We start from the raw sequence: 27,312 nt of genomic DNA, 5'->3' as shown, positions 1-27,312 counted from the left end.
TCATTACTAATGGAATCAAAACTCTTTGGATTAATCAAAAGGTCCTTTCAATCAGTTACTTAAACCAAAATAGATCTTGTGGAATCATATTAAAGATTTGACGATACATTCCCCACCTTGCTGAAAAAAAACTCAGCCTTGTTTACCAACCACATATTATCTAACCAAATCAAATTCTCTCACATTCGTTACTTTAAAGGAAAAAAAAAAAGGTTAAAATTGTCATTTTTGAACGTTAGCAAGAGTTAGGTGAATAAAAATGAGGCCAATGTAAATCTGCCGTACATTCGGCACCTATATATATATATATATTCTTGTGCTGATGCTGCCATCGTATACAAGTTTAAAACTCGCGAGGAGCTGATTTTTTTTTTAAGTTTTTATCGACAAAATATAAAAATATAAATATTATAAAAATAAAATAGACTCTTTTTTTCTGAGATATAAGCTATATAAATGTAAATATCATGACATTTTGTTAAATAAAGTTATCCTCCAACTTGCCCTGGGCTTGCCCAGGATCGAACTGTGTGCATATCAGTGGCTAGCTCAGTGGGTGTCCTTTTTAGGCTAGGGCACTCATTCGGGCCCACTAAGTGAATCCCATTCCTAGGAAGGTCAAAAAATAAAAAGTAAAAAAAAAAATTATCATATTTTGAAAATATGGCAATGTTCTCACTGGAATATTTCAGGGCTATATTTTCAAAACATCACCAGCAATTTATCACTTGGACTGACATAACAGAATTAGAGGTAAGGGTGGGTTTGGATTCTATGACATGGAGCAGATCCCAGGGCCTCACCTAGAAACGGCCTGGTTGGGTCTGTGCTTACACTATGTTATAGCTTTTCCTAGAAAACCCGCATACCAGCTTTCCATGAAAACTGTTCAGATTCTAGGACTTTGACCAGATGTTCAACGGGAAAGCGACTTAAGATAGGCTTAGCCAGCACGACTAGGTCTCTCATCCTGATGGTAGTTTTCCAATCCTTCATGTAAAAAGCAAAAACTGAAAGCGAGAGATATATAGGAGGCCATCTCAACTCCTAGCTCTCCTCTGATCCCCACTCCCATCTCTCAAATATGGAATCCTAAACAGTGGGAGGATTCCCCATCTCACATCTCATCTTCAGCTTCCAAACAGAACCTTACACTTATGGCATATTTCCAAGAGCATGCAATCTTTATCACCCAATTGTTAATCCATTGAATGCCATCTAGCTCTATTGAGAGCTTAGATGGGAAATGGGGCTCAGCTTATTTGGTAGGAGCTGTTAGTGCAGGTCACCATGTGTTGGGACGTTGCAAGTTCAAAACCCAATGGTATGTTGTGTAACTGGTGGGGTCAACCTAACACCAGCTTGCCTATCAAGGAAAGACAAGACTCTAGTCTTCTCAAGTAAGGTTTTAAAGTATGGCCTATGGCCAGCATCATGCCACGTCGTTAAATGAGGGACATGATTGTTGCATCAAAGGCACCCTCAGGGTACGTTTGGAAGAGAGAAAAACTCTTATAGGAAAAGAAAGTTTTGCCTATGAGAATTTTTTATATGAAAAGTTTTTCAAAAGAAAGTTTTTCACTTGTTTGTAGCATAGTAGAAAAATATGAGAAAATGAGAGAAGAGGAAGAGGGTAGTGGTGATGGTGGTGGGTGGTGGTGAGACGGATGGTGGTGGTGATGGTCAGATGATGGGTGGTGGTGAGATGTGATGAGATGGGTGATGGGGAGTGTAAAAATAAATTTTCTCTTGGTAGGAAACATTCCTGTGCCTCCCCCATAGGGCAATATTTTCTATACAAAATTATATTTTTTTACAAAAACTGTCAGTGAAAGAGTTTCTCTCGTTTGGAAGGATCAAAAAATCCTTAAGGATTTTTTATTTTGCATCACTTTTGGCTTCCAAACGTACCCTCAAAGTTTTTTTTATGATGAAAGGGCTTACGGAACGCCCTTCTGCTTTGGTAAAGATACTTTACAACCTCCAAGCATCACTGTTACTCAAAAACTAGAATATTGTAAGATAGTTGTTGATACAACAAATTTCTTTAAAAAGATTCTCTTACTTTGATCATTAATGTCTTATTGACCCCTTTTGTTTATTTATTTTTAGATAGGCAAGCTTGGGTTAGGCAGACTCCCACCAGATCTACAGCCATAACATTGGGATTTGAACTTGTAACGTCCCAATACAAGGTGAAGTGCTTTCACTGCTCCACCAGACAAGAGGAGATCCTGTAGGTGACCCCTTTCGTTTAGTAGCATTAGGTCTACTTGGCATTTTTAATATAGACTAACTAACAAACACATGAATATGACCATCACCTAGTATTCTCAATGACAGCATCTTTGAGTAGTCAAGCCCATAAACAGAACAGGTATTGCTGGGAACGTGTAGAACAATGTTGCGAGTATCGGTATGGGCGATACCGATACTCAAGTGAATTGTTCTGAATTTGCCAAAAAATAATTAATTAAAAAATATTACGTGTCAATCAGAACATGGCACATGGTAAAGTTATTAAAAAATATTAAAATTTATTTTAAAGTAACTTTTTACATTTATTAAAAAAACTGATTCAGGGGTGAATCTTATTGATTTTCTGCCGATACTATTAAGTATGGGCCGATACGCACCAATACTGACAACATTGGCGTAGTAGAATAGTAGCCTTGTTATTAGCCCCAAATCCTGAAAACTTCAAAAGCCTAAATATTGGTGTTGTCAACATATTTCATTCAAACTCAGGACGGCTTCTATTAGATTGAGAGTTCTTCAGAATGAATCATATTTTCTATATGAATGCATGTTTGTCCTTTTTCCACAAATTCATATTAATGTCCTTATGCATTTTCATAGTTTCTATTGTGTTTATGTGATGAATTTCTGAAAAGCTACCATTTCGATGCCATATTAATTCACATTTAATTAGCTAGCTTAAAAACTCATGGACTGTTTTTTTCAGACATTTGTCTTATCTTCATTGATCATTGAACATCTTTCTGGGCATGTTTGGAAGTGAGAAAATTTCTCATAAAAAATGCCTATGAGAAGTTTTCATGAGAATTACGAAAATATTTATCTTGTTTGTATAACATGAGAAAATCAGGTCAGAAAAAGGTCAAAGAGCTTTTTATTAGGGTGAGGGATGCCTTCAAAACTAAAAAAGAAAATTATAGGAAAATTTTCTCCATCCCTGAGATGATGAAATTTGTCTTGCCAAAATCAGGCCAAAGTATGCTAAATGGATCGTAAGAAGGTAGCTGAAAAAATTGTATTCTTCTTTGATAAGTTATTCCCTTAAATACACAATTTACATCTTTGGTAATTTACAACAGTTATAATTTGAATAACAGAAAACGTAAAGATAGGATAAGTCTTTCTCTTCCTCAGTATTTGTAACCGCACAGGATCACTCTTTATTTTCCAGCCTGTCAACACTCCCCCTCAAACCGGTGTATAGAGGTGAAATACACCTAGTTTGCAGATGAGATTAGTAAACTGCTCTTTCCCTAATGCTTTGGTGAACATATCTGTTATTTGATTTTGAGAAGAGATATGTTTAGTTTGAATTACTCCTTCTTGAATCTTTTCACGCACAAGATGACAATCTATGTCAATGTGTTTTGTTCTTTCGTGATAGACTGGATTTGCTGCAATTTGTATTGCAGCTTGGTTGTCACATAACGGTGTCACAGGTCTGGAAATGTCTATACAAAGATCTTTGAGAAGTTTTCTTAACCATATAACTTCACAAACTGCATTTGCCATAGCTCGATATTCGGCTTCTGCTGAAGATCTTGAGACTGTAGTCTGCTTTTTCGTTTTTCATGAAATAGAAGAATTTCCAAGAAAGGCACAACATCCGGATACTGATCTTTGTGTATCTGGGCATCCAGCCCAGTCAGAGTCACAAAACATTTTCATCTCAAGACTGCTATTACTGCTTAATAAGATGCCTTGACCAGGTTTACCTTTTAAATAACGCACCACTCTTAGAGCTGCATTCATGTGAGGTACTCGTGGTTCATGCATAAATATGTTCAAGACATGTACTGCAAAGAGAATATTTGGTCTGGATATTGTCAAATATATTAATTTTCCTACCAACCGACGATACTTGAATGGATCCGAAATGAGCTCCCACTGTGTGTTTGACAGAGATAGATTTTGTTCCATTGAAAATTCTACCGGTTTAGCCCCCAACAGACCCATTTCGTCAAGAATCTCAATGGCATATTTTCTTTGAGATATAAAAATTTCTTTTCTAGATCTTGCTATCTCAAGACCTAGAAAATATTTCAAGGAGCCAAGATCCTTCATATGAAACTGGCAATTCAAATGTTGCTTGAGTGCAAGAATCATATTGTTATCATTACCTGCTAAAATCAAGTCATCAACATATACGAGCACCACAATGAGCTTGTTATTCTGAGCTTTAGTAAACAAAGAGTGATCTGCTTGAGATTGAGTGAATCCAAACACCTTTAGTGTTGAGAAACTATATTTTGATGACACACAATATGATACACTGTCATATTTGATTTAATATGATATGATAATATGTCTTCTTGAAAAATGTTATATTATGACTGGATATGCTTTGCCATGTATCTAACGAGTATTTGATGCAAGAATATCTCACCCAAAAAGGATGGAAACCTTTTGTTCAAGTACAACCATGGTGCAATCATACTCCTTGAAGAAAAAGCTTGATGAGACATGCATTCCTAAAGATCATCTAAAGAAATCGGCTACCTCAAGATGAAGACTTTTTTTCTTCTTTAGAGTCATATGTAACAGAACCTTCAGAAGCATGCATATTACATACTTCATCATAAAAGTCACTCATTCCCAAAAGCTTTATGTCATAAAAGTATACGATAGTTTCAAAAAGGACCTTTTTGAAAACCAATAATTGTACCTTCTTACAAACCTCTATGGAAAAGGTATTTTGATATGATATATTAGCTCATGATTTCAAAAAGCAATAATTGTACCTTCTATCATGTATAAGACAACTTGAGAAGAAATAAAAAGAAATGATTTCAACTATGTAAGAAAAAGACAAAACATAGAAATCGGCTAGACAAAGAAAAACAAATATAATATGTTTTGAAAAGACTTTAGTTACCTTTTTACAACTCAAGAATGTCGACTTACTTGAAGTCATCATTCTCTTTGTAAAACATTAAATACCTCCTCTACAACTCTTTCTAGAAATAACTATTTTAATCCCACTCAAGAATGTCGACTTGCTTAAAGTCTCCATTCTCTCTGTAGATATTGAAAAATGCATCATAAAGCATTTCTTGATATGACTATTTACAAATAAAGATCTCAAAGCATTTATTGTACTTACACTCATTTAAGTAAAGAAGTGACAATTTCTAAATAAAATACTTAAGTACTACAAATCATTAATTATAATAAAGACAAAACTACATGATGGCTTACACATCCAACGTTCAATGTACTATTATAAGAAAAAGACTTTTTACATAAAATATATCATACCTAAAATATTACAACGACTAGTGTACCCCAAATATTACTTTTATGGAAAGAAGACTTTTTCGAAAATCCATAAAGAAGTTTTTTGAAATGACTTGACATCTCACATTCCAAAAATACTATCATTTCAAAAAGGCAACGACTATTTTTCTAAGGCTATATAAACACAATCAAATTAATTATTTCACAAGGACATGTGAGCTTGCAACGAGAAAAAATCCTATTTGATATTTGAAAGAGAGCCTTGAAAAAGAAAAAGAAAAGAAAGAGAAAAAGTCAAGAATAGCTCTTTGACAAATAGTATCTTCTAAGTGAAAAAGAACAGAACATTCTGAGAATCCTTCATTCATGCATTCATATCATTCTGAAGGTTCTATAGGAAGTATTGTAACTTTCTGTTATTCACTATATTTCTTCTTTGTTGAAAGAAGTAGACCTCTGTGAAAGAGGGTGTGCCCCTTTTCTGTTGAGAGAAGAAGACCTCTGTGAAAGTGGGTGTGTCCCTTCTCTGTTGAGAGAAGAAGACCTCTGTGAAAGAGGGTGTGTCCCTTCTCTGTTGAGAGAAGAAGACATCTGAGGAAGAGGGTGTTGTACTATTTATCCGGTAACTCGGATGTTATAGTGGAAAGCTCAAGTGGTTTGCTTGGGGACTGGATGTAGGTTTGGAAATTGACCGAACCAGTATAAATTATGTGTTTTATGTGTTGTGCCTTATTGCATTTTTATTTTTATTTTATCGATCATTACAGAATTTCACTATTCACCCCCCCCCCCCTCTAGTGGAATTTCATTTAGGACTTGCGAGAATTTTTCAAACCAATTCCTAGGTGATTGCTTGAGTCCATATAAGGAGTTATGTAATTTGCACACAAGATTCTCCCCCTTTCGAGCAAACCCTTGCAAAAGAGTCATATATATAGCCTCATGTAAGTCCCCACGAAGAAATGCATTATGAACATCCATTTGGTGCAATGACTAGCCTTGGACTGCCGCAACTACAAGAAGACAACGGACAATAGCCAGTTTTGCAACAGGAGCAAAGGTCTCGTGATAATCAAGTCCCTCGTGTTGTGAATAGCCTTTAGCTACAAGACAAGCTTTGTAACGTTCAACTGATCCATCTGAGTGATACTTGACTTTATACACCCATTTACAACTGATAGGCTTAACACCTGTAGGCAATATAGTGACAGTCCAAGTGAGAGTATCCTCAAGAACCTGTATCTCAGACTCCATGGCCTGTCGCCAATTCAAGTCCTTGACGGCTTCATGAAAAAAATGAGGCTCATAGATAGTGGAAATAGCACGAGAGAAATTTTGGTAGGCAGAGAAGAAGTTAGCAAAAGACACAAAGTGAGAGATTGGATAACGAGTGCTATGAGCAAGCCTTACCGTAGATGCCAATGATGAAATAGGTGAGCATTGAGTAGTGGAGCAATAAAATTCCCGCAATCTGATAAAAGGTAGTCGTGTTCGAGTAGAGTGTCTAGGTCCAAGCTCCAAATTGGGTTTGGTAATGGGAGATGAAGAGGTGGTATGTTCAAGGACCAGTTCGATTGGGGAGGGTGGATCACTGGTGGATGGAGGGAAATGAGGTGATAGTTCAGGTGAACGGTTGGAAGGTGAATCTAGTTCAGCAATGGTCAGAGGCAACACAGTTGAAGAGGGTTCCTCTATCGAGGACAAAAAAGGGAAACTTTGCTCTTCAAAAATGACATCTCTACTAGTAAACACTTTTTTAGTTTGAAGATCAAAAACAAGATAGTCTTCTTGACCAAAAGGATAACCTAAAAAAACACATTTTGTTGCCCTGGGATGAAATTTTGACTTAGGGTTTAAGTTTGTGGCATAACATAGGCAACCAAAAACACGAAGATGAGAAAAGGTGGGTTTTTTATTATACAACTTTTCATAAGGTGTAAGCCCATGTAAACGAGGAGTGGGAGTTCGGTTGATTAGATATACTGCTTTTTTAACACATTCGTCCCAAAATTTTAATGACAGATGAGCTTGAAAATGAAGAGCTCAGGCAACTTAAAGAAGATGTTGATGCTTTCGCTCAACTACGCCATTTTGTTGAGGGGTGTTTGTACAGCTGTGTTGATGTAAAATACCAAGTTAGGACAGGAAGGTTATCATATCATGGGAAAAAAATTCACCTCCATTATCTGAGCGAACAAATTTAACACAAGCACCAAATTGATTATAAACCATACGAACAAAATCTTGTAAAAGATATTTGGTTTTATGTTTGTGTCTCATTAAATAAACCCAAGTACATCTAGTGTAATCATCTACAATACTTAAAAAATAATGTGCCCCGCTTAGAGAGAATTGAGGATATGGTCCCCAAATATCACAATGAATGAGTTCAAACGATGAAAGTGTAACAATAGCATTAGATGGAAAAGGTAAACGAGTTTGCTTAGAGCTTTGGCAGATTTCACACAAACAAGAATGAGTCATATCAATAGAATTATCATACTTAAAAAAGAGACTATTCCTAGAGGAAGCTAGATGACCAAGTCGCCAAAGCCAGAGATTGAACGTAGATGATGATTGTGAGGAGGTTGCATGCACAAGGCTTGGTTGATCAAAAAAATATAGACCAGCTCTTTGCTCACCCATTCCAATCGTCGTCATCCTGGTTAGATCCTGCATACCACACTGATAAGAAGAGAAGATAACAGAACAATTTGAATCATGGGTGAGTCTGTTGACCGATAAAAGATTACATTTAAAGGATGGCACAAAATAAACGTTTTGTAATGTAATCTTAGGTGAGATAGCACATGTGCCGATATGAGTGGCGAGTGCAAATGAACCATTAGGAAGACGAACTTGATTTGCAGAATCAAAGAATGAAGCATTATCTAACATATCAATGGATGACACCATATGATCACTAGCACCGGTGTCAATGATCCATGATTTATTAGGAGGAGATTGGAAAGAAAGACTCATACCAGATAGGTGGATGGAATTTATGGATGGCTTTTCATTGACTAGGGTCAAGAGTTTATGATACTGCTCCATTGTCAAAGTTGGAGCTATGCTTGAGGAATCACACTTGAGGATGTCACTAGAGTGCTCCTTAGATGCATGAGACATAGCGGTTGTGAGTCTTTGCTTTGGTGACTTATAACCTTGAGGAAATCCATGGAGGAAATAACACTTTTCCTTCATATGTCATGTTTTGTGATAGTGTGAACAAACCATCTTTTGACAAAAGTTTGGCTTTCCTCGTCCTGAACGTCGATCAAACTCCGGAGTGTCTCCTTCTTGGTCCATAAAGGTAGCTCGTCCAAAAGTAGGTGGAAGTGTGCGGGTTTCCCTTTGTTTTTCTTCCTGCAATACTAAAGAATATACCTTTGCAAGAGAGGGCAGTGGTTCCATTAATAGACTCTGTCTTCGGACTGCTCCATATGAATCATTCAGTCCCATAAGGAACTGAATTACTTTTTCTTGTTGTTGATGCTCAATCATTGTCTTTATGCCTCCACAAGAGCAAGTAGGCGGCGGAAGGTAAGATGAGAGATCGTCCCAATAGCTTTTCAATTTCGTAAAATAAGATGCAACTGAAGAACTATCTTGCATCAACCTGCAAATTGCACTTTGAATCTAATAGATTCGAGGTGCACAACTCTGAGAAAAATGTTCTTTCAAATCATACCATACTTCTTGAGTAGTCGATGCATATATGATGCTCTCAGCCAGTTCCTTGGATAAGGAATTGATGATCCATGAAAGGATCATATGATTGCATCTGACCCATGATCCATAATCTAGAGAGTTTGCTTCGGGTTGTAGGATCGATCCGTCTACAAACCCGAGCTTGTTTTTGGCACTTAATGCCATTACCATGAATCGGCTCCATGTGACATAGTTATCTCCAACTAATGGTTGGGACACCAGCATACTGCGGGTTATCTGAATAATGAAGAAAGTACGGGCTTCCTCCTTCTGGAGATGCGGAAGACTGGGTTTTTCCATCAGCAACTTCTTCATTGTTGCTCATACTGTCTGATCCCAGATGCAATCTTCTTTTCTTTAGCACTTGAGATGATGAGAACCAGTACTCAACATCTTTATTTTACCATGGCTTTGATACCATGCTAAATGGACCGTAAGAAGGTAGCCGAAAAAATCGTATTCTTCTTTGATAGGCTATTCCCTTAAATACACAATTTACGTCTTTGGTAATTTACAACAGTTACAATTTGAATAACAGAAAACGTAAAGATAGGAAAAGTTTTCCAAATCTATGGCTCTTGCATATCCTTCGTATCTGTAACCGCACAAGATCACTCTTTATCTTCCAGCCTGTCAACAAAGTAAAGACATGTTTCTTTTAAAAAAATGTATATTGTTTGAAACAATTGGAAAAGTTGCCACTTTTCCTTTGTGACTCACAAATTTCCCACTCCCAATGGAAGCAAGAAAAAAAAAACTCATAAGAAAAGAAAAGTTTCATATGAGAAGCTTTGATATGAAAACTTTCAAAAATGAAAATCTTTTGCTTGTTTGTATGGCATGAGAAAAATATTCTGGAAAAATGTGAGAAGCCACTCTGGTGTTGTCATTGAATTCGTGAGCCCTTGGAGGAAGATAGGGAGAATGTATGGTTGATGAAGCTCCCTTTCAGAGAGAGAGAGAGATGAAAATGGAGGTGCATGGGAGGAAGGCAACAGTGTGGCAGCTGATGGAATGCGATGCTTTGAGGGGTGAAGGGTTGCCCTAATGCAAAAAGAAAGCTTTTGATAAGAAATTTTCCTCCACCCAGTGGAGGAATTTTTCATGTAAAAAATGAGTTTTTAGAAAAACTTTCAAAAATTTTCTCATTTGGAACATATGAAAAAGTTGTAAAATTTTCGTTCCTACTATTTTCCTGCTTCTAAACGTGAATGTGAAATGAAATTACCAGGAAAGAATTGTCACTGGCATCCTCTATTGCATAGGTGGATCCTACAAGCATATATACATTTGAAGGGAGAAAATAAATTGAGGAATAGATTTTGTTTATTTCTTTGTGAACATATTTTCCATAAATAACAGTTATCATTTGCCTACTGTAGGCAACTGCTTTCTTCACTTTGATATGATCTCCATTACTAGATCTAGTGACAACCACTTGACAGCCTTATTTTCCAAAATGATGTCAAAAATACCTTTAACACGATTGAAAGTTATGGTTTACTCTTCTGAATGTGAAAAGCCACTTACTTTACTGTTGACAGCGGAAAAATCTGACAAGAAAAAACAGGATACTGTTCAAACCACTGAACTGTTGGATCAGCAATGAAAGACCTGAGTGATTGGACATAATTAGCAGTTTAACTGTGTTTTTTCAGTCAATGAAGAAAAGGATATGTGAACCATTTGAGATATGCAATAGTTTATGCAGTTTCAGGTCTATTTTATTTATCTACTTTTTATACAAAACCTGTGAATGATGGACAAAACCACTGAACAAGCCGGACTGTAAGGGAAGGATTTCAATTGAGAACTGAGATATACAATGGTTTGGAATAGTTTCTAGGGTTTATTAAAAAAGTCTGCCTTTAAGACTGAATTAAAGGAGGGAGAAAAAGTAGAAGAAAGGTTAGGATGAAATGCCTATATGTCCTTCAATATCACCAGCATTACCCATTAAATTGCTATTACAATAACACAAATGTTACAGTACTGCCATTATCCTTGGTCTAACACAAACTTACAGCTTACTGCACCATAAAGCAGGAAGAACTAAAAGAATAAATGCCGACTTCGACTATAGTCTGTTGTCAGCAGGTCGGGTTTGGTTCAGACCCAGGCCTGATTTGAGATACTGGTACTATGTCCAATAGGACCCACCATAAAACCATACCGGAATCCTATAAGGATTACATGAACCAGACCCAGACCATACCTAAAATAATATTTTTGTATCCTTTTTATATTGAAAATTTGTGGATCTTAGTTGGAACTCGGGTCAGTCCTGGGTCTGGTATGAAATTTCACAAACCATACCTGGCTCCATATATTAATTGGACCCGAAGGGCCCAACCCGGATTGTAATCCGACCTTCTTATTTATCACCAAACCCTAACCCTATAGGGTTTGGTACGGGTCAGGTACGGGACAAACCCAACCCATTGACACCCCTAGACTTGATCATATCAGAAAACCAAGAAAATTAATTTGAACAAAATTGCAATATCTTAATTATAGTTTATTGCTGTAATTTTCAGACTTAGCAATTAAGAGACCAGCCTAGGCCAAACCTGGATGTGGTTCAGCAATAGCCCACTTTTATAATGCATTGATTTGGCCAAGGCCGGCTTGCAAAGAACTACATTAACAGATATTGGTGCTTAACTACAAATAATTACCTCCAACCATAGTCACAAATATCGGTATCGGCTATATCCTGGCGAGGCTATTTCTGATAATATAGGTTTGGTGATAAATCCCACAAAAATCTTGAGGCTTAATATATATATATATATATAACAAAAATAAGTAAGAAAATGTCATGTTTAGATAATAAAATACATATATAATAAAACAAATAAGTGAAAGCTGCAAAATAAAGAAGAAAAACACATTTAAGATGTAGAAAATAAATAAAAACAGTAACAATAATTGATAATATTGTGATATTATCAAATTGGCGATATTTTCAAAATATCATGATATTGTACCTATAATATCATTTGCTGAAAATCTATGTCACAAAGGTGTGGATGCAGATGTGGCACTTTAAAAAAACTTGGGTGCGGAGGTGCAGAGAGGGGGTGTGTGTGTGTGTATATATATATATATATATATATATATATATATATATATATATATATATATATATATATATATAATTTTTAATAGTTTTAAGTTAACACTTCGTGTATGTGTGTGCATTTATGTATTTATATATATATAATATTAGATAAAAATGGACTTAGATTAAGATTAACTGAATCTACTTTTGGATAGAAATGGACCTCAATGTGGTTAACTTCACCTAATACAAAGGAAGCTGTGTCCAAGTGTCGCACCCGACTGGGTGCGGGTGCGGTGCCCTGTTAGAAGAGTCTGTGTTACATAGCTGAAAATACAGCAATAATATCGCGATATTCTGAAAATATCGCCGATATCTGTGACTATGCCTTCAACCCAGATAATATACCTTCCATTGAAAATATCAAAGCTTGTAGTGGTCAATGACCTGATAGAATATATGCAAATTGTCTGGTAGGAGGACCACTTAAAGAAGCAGAGCTTCTGTCTGAAGGGTGTCTCTGAAAAGAATGCCCGTTTGCTACTATTGATTAAAAATATTGTACTTACACAGATTTAGCAGGATAAGAGATAGGAGATCTGGCTGCAACCAATGCTCAAGATCATTTTCATTCTCAAAATCCTGTTGGATGCATACAAGTCGAAACTCTATAAATATCAACAACCGCCAGCAGCTTCATTTGGTTTGCCTTCATTATCAAGTATGCCACCAATGAGTTCTAAAAACAAAAAGCGTGTCATCTTTGTCAGTGGTCTTAAATCTGCCAAAGCTATAGCAATTTACATGTAAAGAATCGATAAACCCAATTCCGAGAAGTCCTGGCATATCAGAATCTCTCTCAAAGCACAACTTAATGACAAAACTCCAAAGTTCAGTAAGGAAAGGTTCCTTAACTCTTACACTTGCTAACCAAATAGTTCCAAAACGTGTCATTCATTTGATCTTCCTTGAACCAGATATTGGTCTGAATGCTGCTAAAACTACAGCCAATTTACATGTAAAAAACCCAGAGACCAACGCAAAGAGCTCCTGGGGTGTCAAAACAATAGAGGTATTTCCTGAGAGATACTTTGATGCTAGGACTGTGGAGACCAAGCCCAACACTACAATTGGTATGGGTTCCTTAGCTCTTAAAAGGACACGCCAAAGGTTATCCAATCCAAATAAAGCATTGCTACTCACGACTGAAGAGGGTGCAGATAGTCCATCCACACTCCTCTGAAGTAGGAACAGATAAAGGAATCCAAAGATACCCCCTATCAGAAAGATGGATACAGTTCTGTCACTTGTTGAAAATGTAGAAGTAATATATGTACCTCCTGCGATAAGCATCAAATCATAAAGCAGCATTGAAAGCTTTAAATCTCCATACTCCCTCATGCCATCCTCCAAGAACGTTCTACTTTTTGGTAGAGAAGAAGATTCTTGCTGATGAATGTTTGGCAAATCAAATGGGTTGGCACAGGATAGCTCAGTTACTTGGCATGGTCTCAGTTCAGCCATGGAGATGCCTTCACCCTCCCCAATGGTGATATCCACATTTCCAAAATCATATTGCATTCCACTGTACAGGTTTGTTTTCTCCACTTCGTTGCTCAACGGAGATTGGTTAGTGGAAATGACTGCCAAACTTACACCTCCCAATCTCCAATTACCTGAACATAAAATAATTTATGTAGTCATTGCACAGTAGTTAGACATGTTACATACACACACCCACACAAAACAAAAAGGTTTTTAGAAATAACCAGAACCTGATTCAATGCCAACCCAAAGTGCCTCAATTTTATTTAGTTTAGGTCCTCGAAAGGTAAATTGATCCACAGAACCCCTTTGGAAGCAAACCTGATCTACAGTGCCCATCTCCTCCAATTGGTTAGGGTTGGTTGATGACACTGATGGTATTCTCTGTAATATTGAATCACCATTTTCATCAATCAGACAAATTAACACTGCAGAAGTTGAGTCATTGAGACCTGAGTTTAGATCAGCACTTGTACACAGCCGAATTGAATATAGCGAACAGAATTCATCAGTTCCAAATTGAAAAAGTAATTCTTCTGATGAAAAAGGACAAGTATTCATTTCTTTTGCTGGCAGAAGACGCAAGGGCTGTGCAAAACGACTAAAATCTGGAACAAGATTGAGGCGCTTGTTAGTTTTGCAAAATACCTGTTCTGATAAGAAAAACTTTGTTGAACAAGAATATCAAGCTTTCAGGAGAATAAAGTCACCAACTAAAATTTATCCATAATGTATGAGCAACTATCCTATTATTGACAGCTAGGTGCACAAGCTTTACTCCAGTGACCAAATTCTACAATTATTGCCAATTATGTAAGAAGATAGGCTACAATCAGTTCAATGTCTTCTTAAGACCACAAAGCCTATCAGATTAGATTCTAGATACTAATACAGAAAACCCAGTGTTACAACAACAGAAAGGTCGCCATACTAAGATGAAGCACTTGGTAAAGAAAGTGACATAAAGCCAATAAAAACTATGACATGAAAGTTACCATTACCTATGTATTGCCTTGTCAATGACATCTACGACAACAATCAGTTGTGTCATCTGTAGCTATTGCCTATTTAGATGCAGAATTGGAGATCTGTAGTCACAGCATTCAAATAATGCTTGCAATGATTTTAGCATATTGAATCACATATTACTCCTTAGCAGTAGAAAACACCATTCACTTGTCACATCTAGCAGAGAGGGTAAAAATCATCATGGCAGTTTGGTATGTTTCCAACATCTTGGATTAAGCACTTCCTCATTTACATACAAAACCTTCGGTTATCTTGCTTTAATAAAACTGTTGAGCTGCTACTGAATCCAACAAGGTTGAAGAAAACGAGCATACCACAATAGTTTTGCAGTGTATTCAAGAGAAGATTGAAGACCAAGAGATTTTAGCATAGTTCCTGTCCAGACAGAGATTAACAACTTGTTTGGTAAATCTCTTACATACTTGGGATATTGTTTTTCTGAAGTCCAAATTTTGATGGTCAATGACTATGAGAAGAAAGAATTTAAAACACAACAAAATTGAACATGCAACTTCATCAAAGCAATGTTACCCAAAGATAACAGACAGACCAGGAGTATGAGATAGAGAAGTCAAGATATATTTGGAAAATAAGAACCATGATGAACTCAGCCTCGTGAAAGATCAAAAGGCTGAACTGGTAGACATGGAATTGACGATGGTATAGAGAATCTGCTGCAGAAGATTTACCATGATAATACATCAAAGTATTACTCACACTCATTATTTTAGAATGGCTTTTTTCTTTTTCTTTTTCTTTTTCTTTTTCTTTTTTTAGACTGGCATTACTCTCACACTCATGCTCATACAACCACCGCAAGGTAGCTGAGTGGAAGTGGCCAGTCAAATACCCAAATGAGAATAGACAAATTAATCTGAAGAAAACAAAAACAAAGAAAGATCTATTATAGTTCAACTTATAATCAAATAGTCAACCTACATTGTTACGCTAGACGATAGAATGCAAATTTGCAACTTAATGTCACCGGTGAAGGTAACAGAACTGAGGCGCAAATCATACAGCTGCTTTCCGACGCTCAACACAACCCAGAAACCAGTCTTAACAGAAAAGCTTCTTTTAAATCAATCTTTTGAAAGCAAATACAGTTCAAAAACGAGAAAGAGAAAAAAAAATAAAGGGAACTCCGAGATAAATGATTTGTCGAATGCCAAAGAATGTACCTGCTCCATTTTGTTTGTTCAAGTCAAGATAGTGAATGTGATCAAGCTAATATGCTGAAGATCAGAGGTAGGAGGGGTAAGTAAGTTTCTCCAATTCGTGACATTGCCAATCACGCCCATCTTTCAGAGCTGAATGGTAGAATTTATGTTAACGATCATACACTTTAATACTGAGAAAATCACAAGAGGAGCAGGTAGTGTGCGGGCAGAAAAGAATCGAGTTTCCGTTATGGTGTTATGCAGAACATGTTGGATTAACCACCACGATTAACGTGGTGGTTATCCACAATGTGGATACATCCCCATTGAGGGATGATCATGCCGATAAATCAGCATGAGATAAAGGGGAACGGTGCATAACCGTTCCCACCTTATGCATATATAAGTACAGGGTATCATGAGCGACCCTGTGTGTGAAAAGGAGATCGAAGGTCTACTCACCGACTGCATACGGTAGCCTGGGCTCGTGAAGGGCTGCAGTCCGACTGAGCAGAAATTTCGGCGACTAACTCCGGCGACCTCCGACCTCCGTAAATGGAGGCATCAGGTACGCTGTCTACTGTTTTTCTTCTGTTTTGTTTTTTGCAGGGTCACTGCCATACAGTGACGCCGTCTGGTATGACGCCTCGCCGGAAGAAAAACCCCGCCGGACCCGACATTGGGTTATGGGCCCACACCCCGCTTCCGTTGTGCGGGGTGTGCTCCGGTTTTGACCAGAAACGCAGGTCACCGTGGGGTGACCCTGCTGCTGGTCACCGGCGCCTGTCGCCGTTGGGCGACAGTATAATAATAAAAAAAAATAATACTTACCTCTGTTTTTTTAGGGGGGGTTTCCTGTCGGCGTGGATCCCGCCGGCGTCTTCTTCTTCATCCGCCATTAGGAGGCTGCGGGAGCCGTCGCCGGCGACTATTGAGACGCCGGATTTCAGAAAACTTCTGCGGCAATCCGTTTTTGGCCGGCGGATGGTTGCTTTCGCCGGAGTTGGAGCACCATCTGATGGCGGCGTTGGTCGCCGGCGGATGACGGCGTTGGTCGCCGGCGGATGGCGACGTTGGTCGCCGGAAGGCGCCGGCGTTGTTTGCCGGCAGGCGGCGGCAACACCCAGCAATTTTTTTTTGAAAAAGGGCGAAATGGGTTTCTGTAAACCCTAATTCGACCCTTATTTTTGTTTTTTCGGGTCGGGTTCATTTTCTGAACCGGACCCGACCACCCGAAACCGATCCATAAAGTGATTCGGATCGGATCAGGGTTTCGGGTGGGGACCCGCTCGGGTCCGACCCGGATAAGGTAAACCCCGGGTCAGACCCGGATCCAGTTGTAACCGGGTGTGACCCGGATCCAGTTGTAACCGGGTTCGACCCGGATCCGGTCCGTACCGGGTCTGACCCGGATCCGGTTAGAACCGGGTCCGACCCGGATCCAGTTGTAACCGGGTCCGACCCGGATCCAGTTGTAACCGGGTCCGACCCGGATCCAGTTGTAACCGGGTCCGACCCGGATCCAGTTGTAACCGGGTCCGACCCGGATCAGGACTGTGTCGGGTCCGACCCGGATCCGGATAACCCCGGGTCTAACCCGGATCCAGTTAGCAGTCGGGTCTTACCCGGATCCAGAAGGGTCCAGGCACTATTTGGCCTGAACCGGATCAAGGACTGACTCAGTCCCCTTCCGGGACCGGTTCGGAGCCATTTTTGGCCAGTTCCTTCCAGTTTTTCACCGGTTCCGAGATGCTAAGACCTTGTTTTCTTAAATATAAGAAAATATAGGGGTTTTGGCATACGGTTATAGGGTTTTAATGAACTTTTGTTCATATTTGACCCGGTTCATAAAGTTCTGAACCGGTTCGGACCCTTGGATGACCGGTTCGGGGTTGTTTCAGACCGGTTCAGAGTGCTTTAAGACCGATTCGTGAAACATATGACTGGTTTATTCAGTTTAAAAACCATTTCGAGGGTCATATGTCTAGTCCATTCGGTTTACGGACTATTTTAAGAAATTATTTTATATTGGCATTAAGGATAGTCAGATAACTTGGTGTATTCATGTCACCAAAGTGACTGAATACACGTATGTTGTCAAAATATTATACTATCATATGGTTTTAGTCAATATTAATGTTGTACTTATATTCATTAAACGATAGACGGCCCAAAGGTAGTTTTATCGTGTTTGAAATTTAAGTAGGGTAGAATAAGGTAAATGTGTCGAGATACATCACACATGAGTATTCAAAGGTACCTTGTGTTGATGGTCTATCTTCACAAGAACCTTAGTTTTACCGAATATGGTCGGTAGGCGAAGTGGTTTCGCGTGTCGGAGCTCTTACCAAAGTAGGACTCCGATGACCCCCTTCACTCGCCTGGAAAGAAGCATATCAAGGGCCTTTATTATTTTGCTTTTTCCACTAAAGTTTTAGTCTCGTATGAATGCTTCCTGATACGTGTCTTTTGTCATGCAGTTTCTAGTTCTGTGATTTTAGATGGCTCTAGCTCTATACCTTTTCTAGATGGATCCAATTTTAGTGATTGGAAAGAAACTGTTTTATTTGCATTAGGGTATATGAATTTAGATCTGGCCCTAAGGATAGATGAACCCGCTGCCCTCACTGATCAGAGTACTGTTGATCAAAAGATTGCTTTTGAGAAGTGGGAGCGCTCGAATAGACTTAGCTTGTTGCTTTTGCAATCTAAAGTAGCTAACAACATTCGAAGTGTTATCCCACAATGCAGAACAATGAGGGAATTCATGAATGTCATTGAGGCAAAGTTTGTGAGTTCAAACAAGGCCAGAGCCAGTACCCTGATGTTAAAACTGATATCTATGAAATATACTGGAGGGGGAAACATTCGCCAGCACATTTTGGAGATGAGAAACATAGCGTCTCAGCTGAATGACATGAAGCTCACCATCTCTTATTCTTTCCTAGTGCATTTAGTTCTAACGTCTTTACCCTTGGAATACGGACCTTTCAAAATCTCGTACAACACACATAATGATGAATGGACATTTAATGAACTTATGTCCAAGTGTGTTGAAGAAGAAGAGAGGATGAAAGGTGAGAAGGTGCAAAGTGCACATATGGCTTCTCATACGTCCAAGGTAGGACCAAGGAAGAATGCATTTAAGAGAAATGCTACGAAGAAGCCAATTGGGGATAAGTCATCCCAAGACAAGCAATCTAACTCTGCTCCCATAAAGTGCTTCTTTTGCAAGAAGAAGGGACACATAAAGGCAGATTGCATAAAGTACAAGAAGTGGTTGGAAAAGAGAGGTAATTTGTCATTTGTTTCTCATTAATGTAATTCATTACAAATTCCTGAAAATAGCTGGTGGATTGATTCTGGTGCTACTGTTCATATTTCCAACTGTCTACAGCTGTTCCTGAGCAGAAGGGAACCAACAATGCATGAGAAAAGCATCTATTCGGGAAACAAGATGCGTTCACATGTGAAGGGTGTTGGAACCTGCAGGATTACTCTGGATACGGGCGTAGTTTTAGATCTTCATGATGTCTTTTATATTTCATCGTATAGTAGAAACTTAATTTCAATTTCAAAGTTGGATAAATTTGGATATTGTTTTAAGTTTGAAAATTCCAAATTGTTCATATTCAGAAATTCAATTGAAATTGGTTCTGCATCAGTTTATGATGGTTTATATAGATTGAATGTGAAGATCCAAACTCAGGAGTCTTTGACTTCTGAATACGCATTGGTTGAAAATAAACGTAGCATGAGAGATGATAAATCTTACATGCTTTGGCATCGAAGGTTAGGTCATATCTCTGAAAAGAGAATAAAGAGACTGGTAAATGAAGGGATCTTGCAATCTCTAGATTTTACTGATTATGACCCATGTGTTGATTGCATAAAGGCTAAGCATACAAACACATATAAAGAGGGTGTCAAACGCAGTAGTAAGATATTAGAAATAGTCCATACGGATGTATGTGGACCGTTTTCCCCATATTACACAGACGAAAAAATATTTTGTCACATTTATTAATGACTATTCTCGGTATATATATCTCTACTTGATTTTCGAAAAATCTGATGTTTTTCGGATGTTTAAGGAATTTAAGAAAGAAGTAGAGAAACAAACCGATAAAGTTATTAAAATAGTCAGGTCTGATAGAGGTGGCGAATATTATGGTAGGTTTACTGAGATGGGGCAAAGGGAAGGACCATTAGCGCGATTTCTTAAAGAGGAAGGCATTGTGCCTCAATATACCATGCCTGGTAGTGCCTATCAGAATGGTGTAGCTGAAAGGAGAAATCGTACGCTTAAAGAAATGGTCAGGGCTATGTTGAATTATTCAACACTTCCCATAAAGTTGTGGGGTGAAGCCTTAAGGACTGTTGTGCATATTTTGAATAAGGTTCCTACGAAATCTGTGCCTAAAACTCCTTACGAGTTGTGGACAGGTAGGAAACCATCATTGTCTTATATGCACATACGGGGATGTCCTGCAGAGGCTAAACTATATAACCCCCACATTAAAGTCTTTGATCCAAGAACAACCAGTGGATATTTCATTGGTTATCCAGAAAGATCAAAAGGGTACAGGTTTTATTGCTCATCTTACTCACCACAGATTGTTCAAACGGATAAGGCTAAATTCCTAGAAGATGGTTCAGTAAGATTAAGTGCACTTTAAAGCATTGGTTTTGAGGAAATACATGATCCAGTTTCATCACCTGTTAAGGAAAACATCGAAAGATACCACATTGTTATTCCTAATGATGGTGTAGTTGATAATTCAATTATTAATGCACAAATCTAAAGTGAACCTATTGTGGACAATGCGGAAGAGCACGAACAGGATGATCAGGTTCAATCTGAGCCTGAGGAACGACCTGTTTGGAGATCCACAAGGATTAGGAGATCTGCCATACATCCTGATTATGTGGTGTACCTTCAGGAGCCTGGTGATTTCATATATATGGATGATGACCCGTTGACTTTTATGGAAGTTGTTGAAAGCAAACAATCTTTGCACTAGATTGAAGCCATGAAAAAAGAGTTAGACTCTATGGCTAAAAATCAAGTGTGAGATCTTGTCACATTACTTAAAGGAGTAAAGCCCGTAGGGTGTAAATGGGTCTTTAAGACCAAGAAGGACTCCAAAGGTAACATAGAGAGACATAAAGCAAGATTGGTTGCTAAAGGATTCACCCAAATGGAGGGCATTGACTATAATGAGACATTTTCTCCTGTCTCAACTAAGGAGTCAATGAGGATAATTTTGGCCCTCGTAGCTCATTATGACTTAGAGCTACATCAGATGGATGTGAAAACAACATTCTTCAATGGGGATCTGAATGAAGAGGTATACATGGAACAACCTCTTGGTTTCTCTGAAAATGATTGTTTGGTTTGTAAGCTTAACAAATCAATATATGGACTTAAACAGGCCTCCCGATAATGGTATATTAAATTTTCCCAAGTCATTGTGACTTTCGAGTTTACAAAAAACATTATTGATCAATGTATATACCTTAAGGAAAGTGGGAGTAAGTTCATTATATTGATGTTGTATGTGGATGACATCTTACTTGCAACCAACGATATGAAGTTACTTTCAGAGACAAAACAGTTTCTTGCATCACATTTTGATATGAAAGATATGGGTGAGGTTGCTTATGTTCTTGGCATTGAGATTCGTCGAGACCGAGCAAAAGGGTTTCTAGGCCTCTCCCAAAGATCCTATATAGAAAAGGTGTTAAAGAGATATGGGATGGAGAATTGTTCTCCTACTTCAACACCCATATCAAAAGGTGACAAGATGAGCCTAAAGGATTGTCCATAGAACGATATTGACAAAGCACAGATGAGTGCTTATCCATATGCATCAGTTGTTGGCAGCTTGCAGTACGCGCAGACATGTTCTCGACCAGATATTTCTTTTGCAGTAGGGGTACTTGGCAGATTTCAGTCTAATCCAGGTTTACCCCATTGGAAGGCTGCCAAGAAAGTCTTGCGGTATTTGCAAGGGACAAAAGACTATATGTTAACGTATCATAAAGTTGACCACCTCGAGGTCATTGGCTACTCAGATGCGGATTTAGGAGGATGCCTTGATAGTAGAAAGTCTACTACTGGGTATGTCATCTTACTTGCTGGGGGAGCGATCTCTTGGAGGAGTGGAAAGCAGACGACCACTGCTGCCCACACCATGGAGGCAGAATTCATTGCATTGTACGAGACTACTTCGCAGGCTATATGGTTAAAGAACTTCATATCACAGTTAAAGGTGGTCGATTCCATTGGGAAGCCACTGAAGGTATACTGTGATAATGAAGCTGCAGTGTCCTTTTCGAACAACAACAAAAATACTACGTCATGCAAGCATATGGAATTGAAGTATTTTGTTGTTAAAGAAAGGACGGAGAATCATTTAGTGCATATTGTCAATATTGGTACCAAAGAGATGATCGTTGATCCTCTTACTAAAGGGCTAGCACCGGGATTATATTCCGAACATGTAATGAGGATGGGATTGTTAAACTCTTTTTGACATATGCATATAAATAAAGTGATCACTTTCAGTCTTTTGATTCTCATTTTGGTTGTTGTTAATCTCCTAAGGATTAGAGATTCAACTAAGGACCTTTAGAATAGAATATAAAGGTCATTCTATTCATCAAGTTATTTTCATAAGGTTTTCTGGTTAAAAAAATTTATCGTCGGATCAAGTGGGAGAATGTTGGATTAACCACCACGATTAACGTGGTGGTTATCCACAATGTGGATACATCCCCATTGAGGGATGATCATGCCGATAAATCAGCATGAGATAAAGGGGAACGGTGCATAACCGTTCCCACCTTATGCATATATAAGTACAGGGTATCATGAGCGACCCTGTGTGTGAAAAGAAGATCGAAGGTCTACTCACCGACTGCATCTGGTAGCCTGGGCTCGTGAAGGGCTGCAGTCCGGCTGAGCAGAAATTCCGGCGACTAACTCCGGCGACCTCCGTAAATGGCAGCATCAGGTACCCTGTCTACTGTTTTTCTTCTGTTTTGTTTTTTGCAGGGTCACTGCCATACAGTGACGCCATCTGGTACGCTGCCTCGCCGGAAGAAAAACCCCGCCGGACCCGACAGAACATTCATCACCACTCTCCCTTGACTAATCACAGTAGCCAAGTTTTACATCCGGCGAACGATTTTGCGTCGAACCGAAATCCCATGAATACACCATCATCAAGTGTTATCTAAACTACATGGGGTCGGCTTTACGAGTCCTATTTCTCCATTCCTGTCAATCTGGAGCTACAACCTCGATCGCTTTACAATCTTTCATGTCACCTCTAACTGCCTCCTTTCAAGCCTTCAGTAGTCTTCCTCTTTTCCTAGCTCCTTCTACTTGTATCACCATGAGGATGATGATGAATACATCAAGAAATAAACCACAGTCTCATTGGTTATCCCGAAATAAAATCATCATGAAAAAGGGGAAAACTGCAAAATGTAACATGATCATCAATGAATTGCAGTATTTGGCATGAGCTGGCAGACTAGCATTCTTGCGGTAACCCAAATGGAGAAGGGTACTAGGCAGCTTTATTTTCAAAGTATAAGCTTGGGCAATCAAGAAAAAAAGGGGTTCAATTCAAAATTTGGTTCACCTTGAAATTGGGATGAGGATGTTGCTCTCGAATTGGAGACGCGGAATCTCAATCGACCCGCGGGCAGACGAATCATCATCATCCTCCTCCTTCTCCTCTTCCTACAGCTCTGGTTTGGTGGTACCACCATATGATGCCTCAGATTGTGCAGCGAGCGTTCACCGTAAGCGGAATCCTCCACCACCATCATTGGGTGATTCAAACAAACGACTCCCATCCTTCCGAATAATAAAAAACGAAACGAAAAGGCCAACGGGGTCACCAAGAAAGGGAGATGGCGTCGACTGTAGGAGATGAAAAGAGCTCTTACAGTAAAAGATTCAGTGACAAACTATTGCACCGTCGTTAAAAAAACTATGGAATCGTTAGCGCAGAGAAGAAGAAGGCAAAGGGACGGAACAATCGGACCGCAGAGAGAGAGAGAGAGTTGATTTTTTTTCCTTTTTCTTTTTTCCGGCTGCAGTCTTTTGCAGAAGAATAAAGTTGGAATAAAAAGAGAGGCAATATAAACAGCATGGGAATATTCAACACCACGACGATAAAATATCTACTTGTGCAAGATCCTGCGCTACGTCAAAATTTGTAAATATTGTGTTTTATTACGGTGTTAATATGATAAAAAAAATCTGATAATTTTATATCGTCACATTTTGCAGTTTCACATAATTTTTATGAGAGCAATTTTTGTTAAAAAAAACACTCTGGCGTATGGATGTGTCCGTGGCTTTCATGTGTGGTGTGAGTTACCTAAGGCAAGGTGATCGTCAGTTCCACACAAGATTTTTCCTAATTTCCTGGAGGGTTCCTCGTAGTAAAAAACACAATTTTAGCAAATATGTTTTCTTTCCTATGTGTTGTTACATGATATTTTTTCAAAAATTTAAAACGTCACCAGATTCATAATTACTAATAATTCTTTTTTTTTTTAACATGAAGAAGTTGCACAACTCCGCCTGTGTATAACAGTTTAGTTATCCACTGCTGGTCCCAAGCCCGGATAAAGGAGGAGGGTTGCGGTAGGCCTCTGACAACGAGCATAAAAACTTAGTCATACCCTATGAATATGAACCAATATGAGAATTTTGTTGGGGCATTCTCTACTGAGCGACGCGTTGTACTCTATAGGCCCGGAGGCAGTGATAAATGGGCAAGGGTTGCTAGGTCGTCGCCCGGAAGTGACGCGTCACACCGGCGCCCGGGTGTGGTGTCAAATAGGCAAGGGTTCCCTCACTTTGTTGGACGGGGGAGGGTAAAGAAGTTAGTCCAAACTATAAAATTAGGTTAGCCACTTGGAACATAGGATCTTTAACTCGTAAGTTGGTAGAGTTAGTAGATGTTATGTGTAGGAGAAAGATTGATATTTTATGTTTACAAGAGACCAAATGGGTAGGTGAGAAAGCAAAAGTGATAGAACCTTGGGGATATAAGATTTGGTATATAGGAATAAATAGGAATAGGAATGGAGTAGGGATTGTTATGAGTCGTGAGTTTATAGATAATGTAGTTGAGGACCGTAGGAAGGGTGATAGGATTTTACTTATTAAATTAATATTAGGTTCAGAGATTATTAATATTATTAGTGTTTATGCACCTCAAGTAGGTTTAGATGATTCCATTAAGCGTCAATTTTGGGAAGATTTAGATGGAGTAGTACAAGGGATATCTTATGGAGAAAGGCTTTGCATCGGCGGTGACCTTAATGGGCATGTAGGCAGTAGTAGGGATGGATTTGAGAGTATCCATGGAGGCTATGGTATAAGAGAAAGAAACGAAAGTGGAGAAAGGATTTTAGATTTTGGTGTGTCCTATGATATGATCTTAGCAAACATTTGGTTTAGGAAGAGAAAGTCTCACCTAGTAACATTTAAAAGTGGGTTAATACGAGTCAGATAGATTTTTTCCTACTTAGAAAGAGAGATAGGGGTTGTTGCATCGATTGTAAGGTTATACCGGGAGAAAGTGTAGCTACACAACATAGAGTCTTAAGTTTAGATCTTAGAATTAGAAAATGTCACAAAAGGGATAGACATAGGATAGATCCTAGAATTAAGTGGTGGGCACTGAAAGGAGCTAAACAAGGAATGTTTGTAGAGAAGGTAGTTAAGGAAGCTGATTGGTGTCTCGAGGAGGATTCAGAATCAATGTGGAATAAGATAGCGGGTGGCATGAGAAAGGTGGCTAAGGAGGTATTGGGTGAGTCTAAAGGCGGTGCACCGCTAGGTAAGGATACATCGTGGTGGAATGAGGATGTCAAATTAGCTATTAAGGTTAAAAGAGAGTGTTATAGAAATCTAAGTAAGAGTCGTGATAATGAGAATTTGAAGAAGTATATGATAACAAAGAAGGAAGCTAAAAAAAGTAGTTCGGAACGTGAGGGATAAGATATATAAGGAGGTTTATGACAAGTTGGATACCAAAGAGGGCGAGAATGATATTTATAGGCTTGTAAAGATGAGAGATAGGAAATCGACAAATCTGGGTATGGCTAGATGTATCAAAGATGAAACGCAAAGGGTTTTAGTCAAAGATGAGGAGATTAAGGAGAGATAGAAAGATTATTTTGATAAGCTATTTAATGAAAGTCATGCTCAAGATCTTGGAGACTTGTCCATTCACTTTCATGAGATGAATCGTGACTTCATGCGCAAGATTCAAAAGAAAGAAATTGCAGAGGCTTTGAAGAAAATGAAATCAAGAAGGGCAGTTGGCCCAGATGGTATACCTATCGAGGCTTGGAAATGCTTGGAAGAGAAAGGTTTAGAATGGTTACTACTTATTGAGAAAAATAGAGAGAGGAACAAAGATTTGTATATGGTTTTTATTGATTTGGAGAAGGCATACGATAAAGTACCTAGGGACGTTCTCTGGTGGACAATGATAAAGAAAGGTGTTTCTCTCAAGTGCATTAGTATAATTAAAGATATGTATGAAAGAGTAGTAACCAATGTCCGCACTTGTGGAGGGGTGACGACCAATTTTCCTATAATGGTTGGGTTACATCAAGGATCTGCTTTAAGCCCTTTCCTATTTGCTATAGTGATTGATGAGCTTACGAGATCAATTCAAGAAAATGTGTCGTGGTGCATGTTGTTTGCTGATGATATTGTTTTGATTGATGAGTCTAAAGCTGGGGTTAATGCTAAGTTAGAATTATGGAGACAGACATTGGAAGCAAGAGGTTTTAAGTTGAGTAAGAGTAAGACAGAATGCATGGAATGTCGGTTTAGTAAGCAACAAAGTAGTGATGGGAGTGTAGTGAAGCTTGGTAAGTAAGAAACACCGGTGGATGATTGTTTCAAATATTTGGGATCTATCATTCAAAAATATGGAGAAATTGATGGAGATGTAAATCATAGGATAAAGGTTGGGTGGATGAAATGGAAAAGTGCAACTAGAGTATTGTGTGATCGTAGAATGCTATTGCGGTTGAAGGAAAAGTTTTATAGGACGACTATTAGGTTTGCTTTACTATATGGTACGGAATGTTGGGCTGCCAAGAGACATCATATTCAAAAGATGAGTGTAGCTGAGATGCATATGTTGATCAGATGGATGTGTGGAAATACAATAAAAGATAAGATTCAGAACGAGGAGATACGTAAGAAGGTAGACGTCCCACCCATTGAAAATAAGATGAGAGAGAATCGTTTAC

General features: G+C 38.6%; 1 protein-coding gene across 3 annotated transcripts; it reads right to left on the bottom strand.

Annotated features, from left to right (window-relative positions):
- Window positions 1-9,687: 9,687 nt before the first annotated feature.
- On the bottom strand, window positions 9,688-24,110 carry LOC149830448 (uncharacterized). Of its 3 annotated transcripts, none has more exons than XR_016433666.1 (5): window positions 23,661-24,110; window positions 14,047-14,424; window positions 13,609-13,947; window positions 12,841-13,010; window positions 9,688-9,837 (listed from the first exon to the last, which is right to left on the bottom strand). XR_016433666.1 is itself a non-coding variant. In XM_090015819.1 (5 exons), the coding sequence occupies exons 2-5, from the start codon at window positions 14,323-14,325 to the stop codon at window positions 12,949-12,951; spliced, it is 594 nt and encodes a 197-aa protein (XP_089871945.1). In that variant the 5' UTR covers window positions 14,326-14,424; window positions 23,661-24,110; the 3' UTR covers window positions 12,793-12,948. The 3 variants fall into 3 exon arrangements, 2 of the variants coding, with proteins under 2 accessions (XP_089871945.1, XP_089871944.1); XM_090015819.1 differs by lacking the exon at window positions 9,688-9,837 and having other exon boundaries at window positions 12,793-13,010; window positions 14,047-14,200; window positions 14,287-14,424; XM_090015818.1 differs by lacking the exon at window positions 9,688-9,837 and having other exon boundaries at window positions 12,793-13,010.
- Window positions 24,111-27,312: the final 3,202 nt, after the last annotated feature.

Source organism: Nuphar pumila, chromosome 8, assembly GCF_984573655.1.
Source record: "Nuphar pumila chromosome 8, dmNupPumi1.hap1.1, whole genome shotgun sequence".
Classification (NCBI taxonomy): domain Eukaryota; kingdom Viridiplantae; phylum Streptophyta; class Magnoliopsida; order Nymphaeales; family Nymphaeaceae; genus Nuphar; species Nuphar pumila.
Note: the sequence above shows the minus strand (reverse complement) of the source record. Positions and strands in the feature narration are given on the sequence as shown.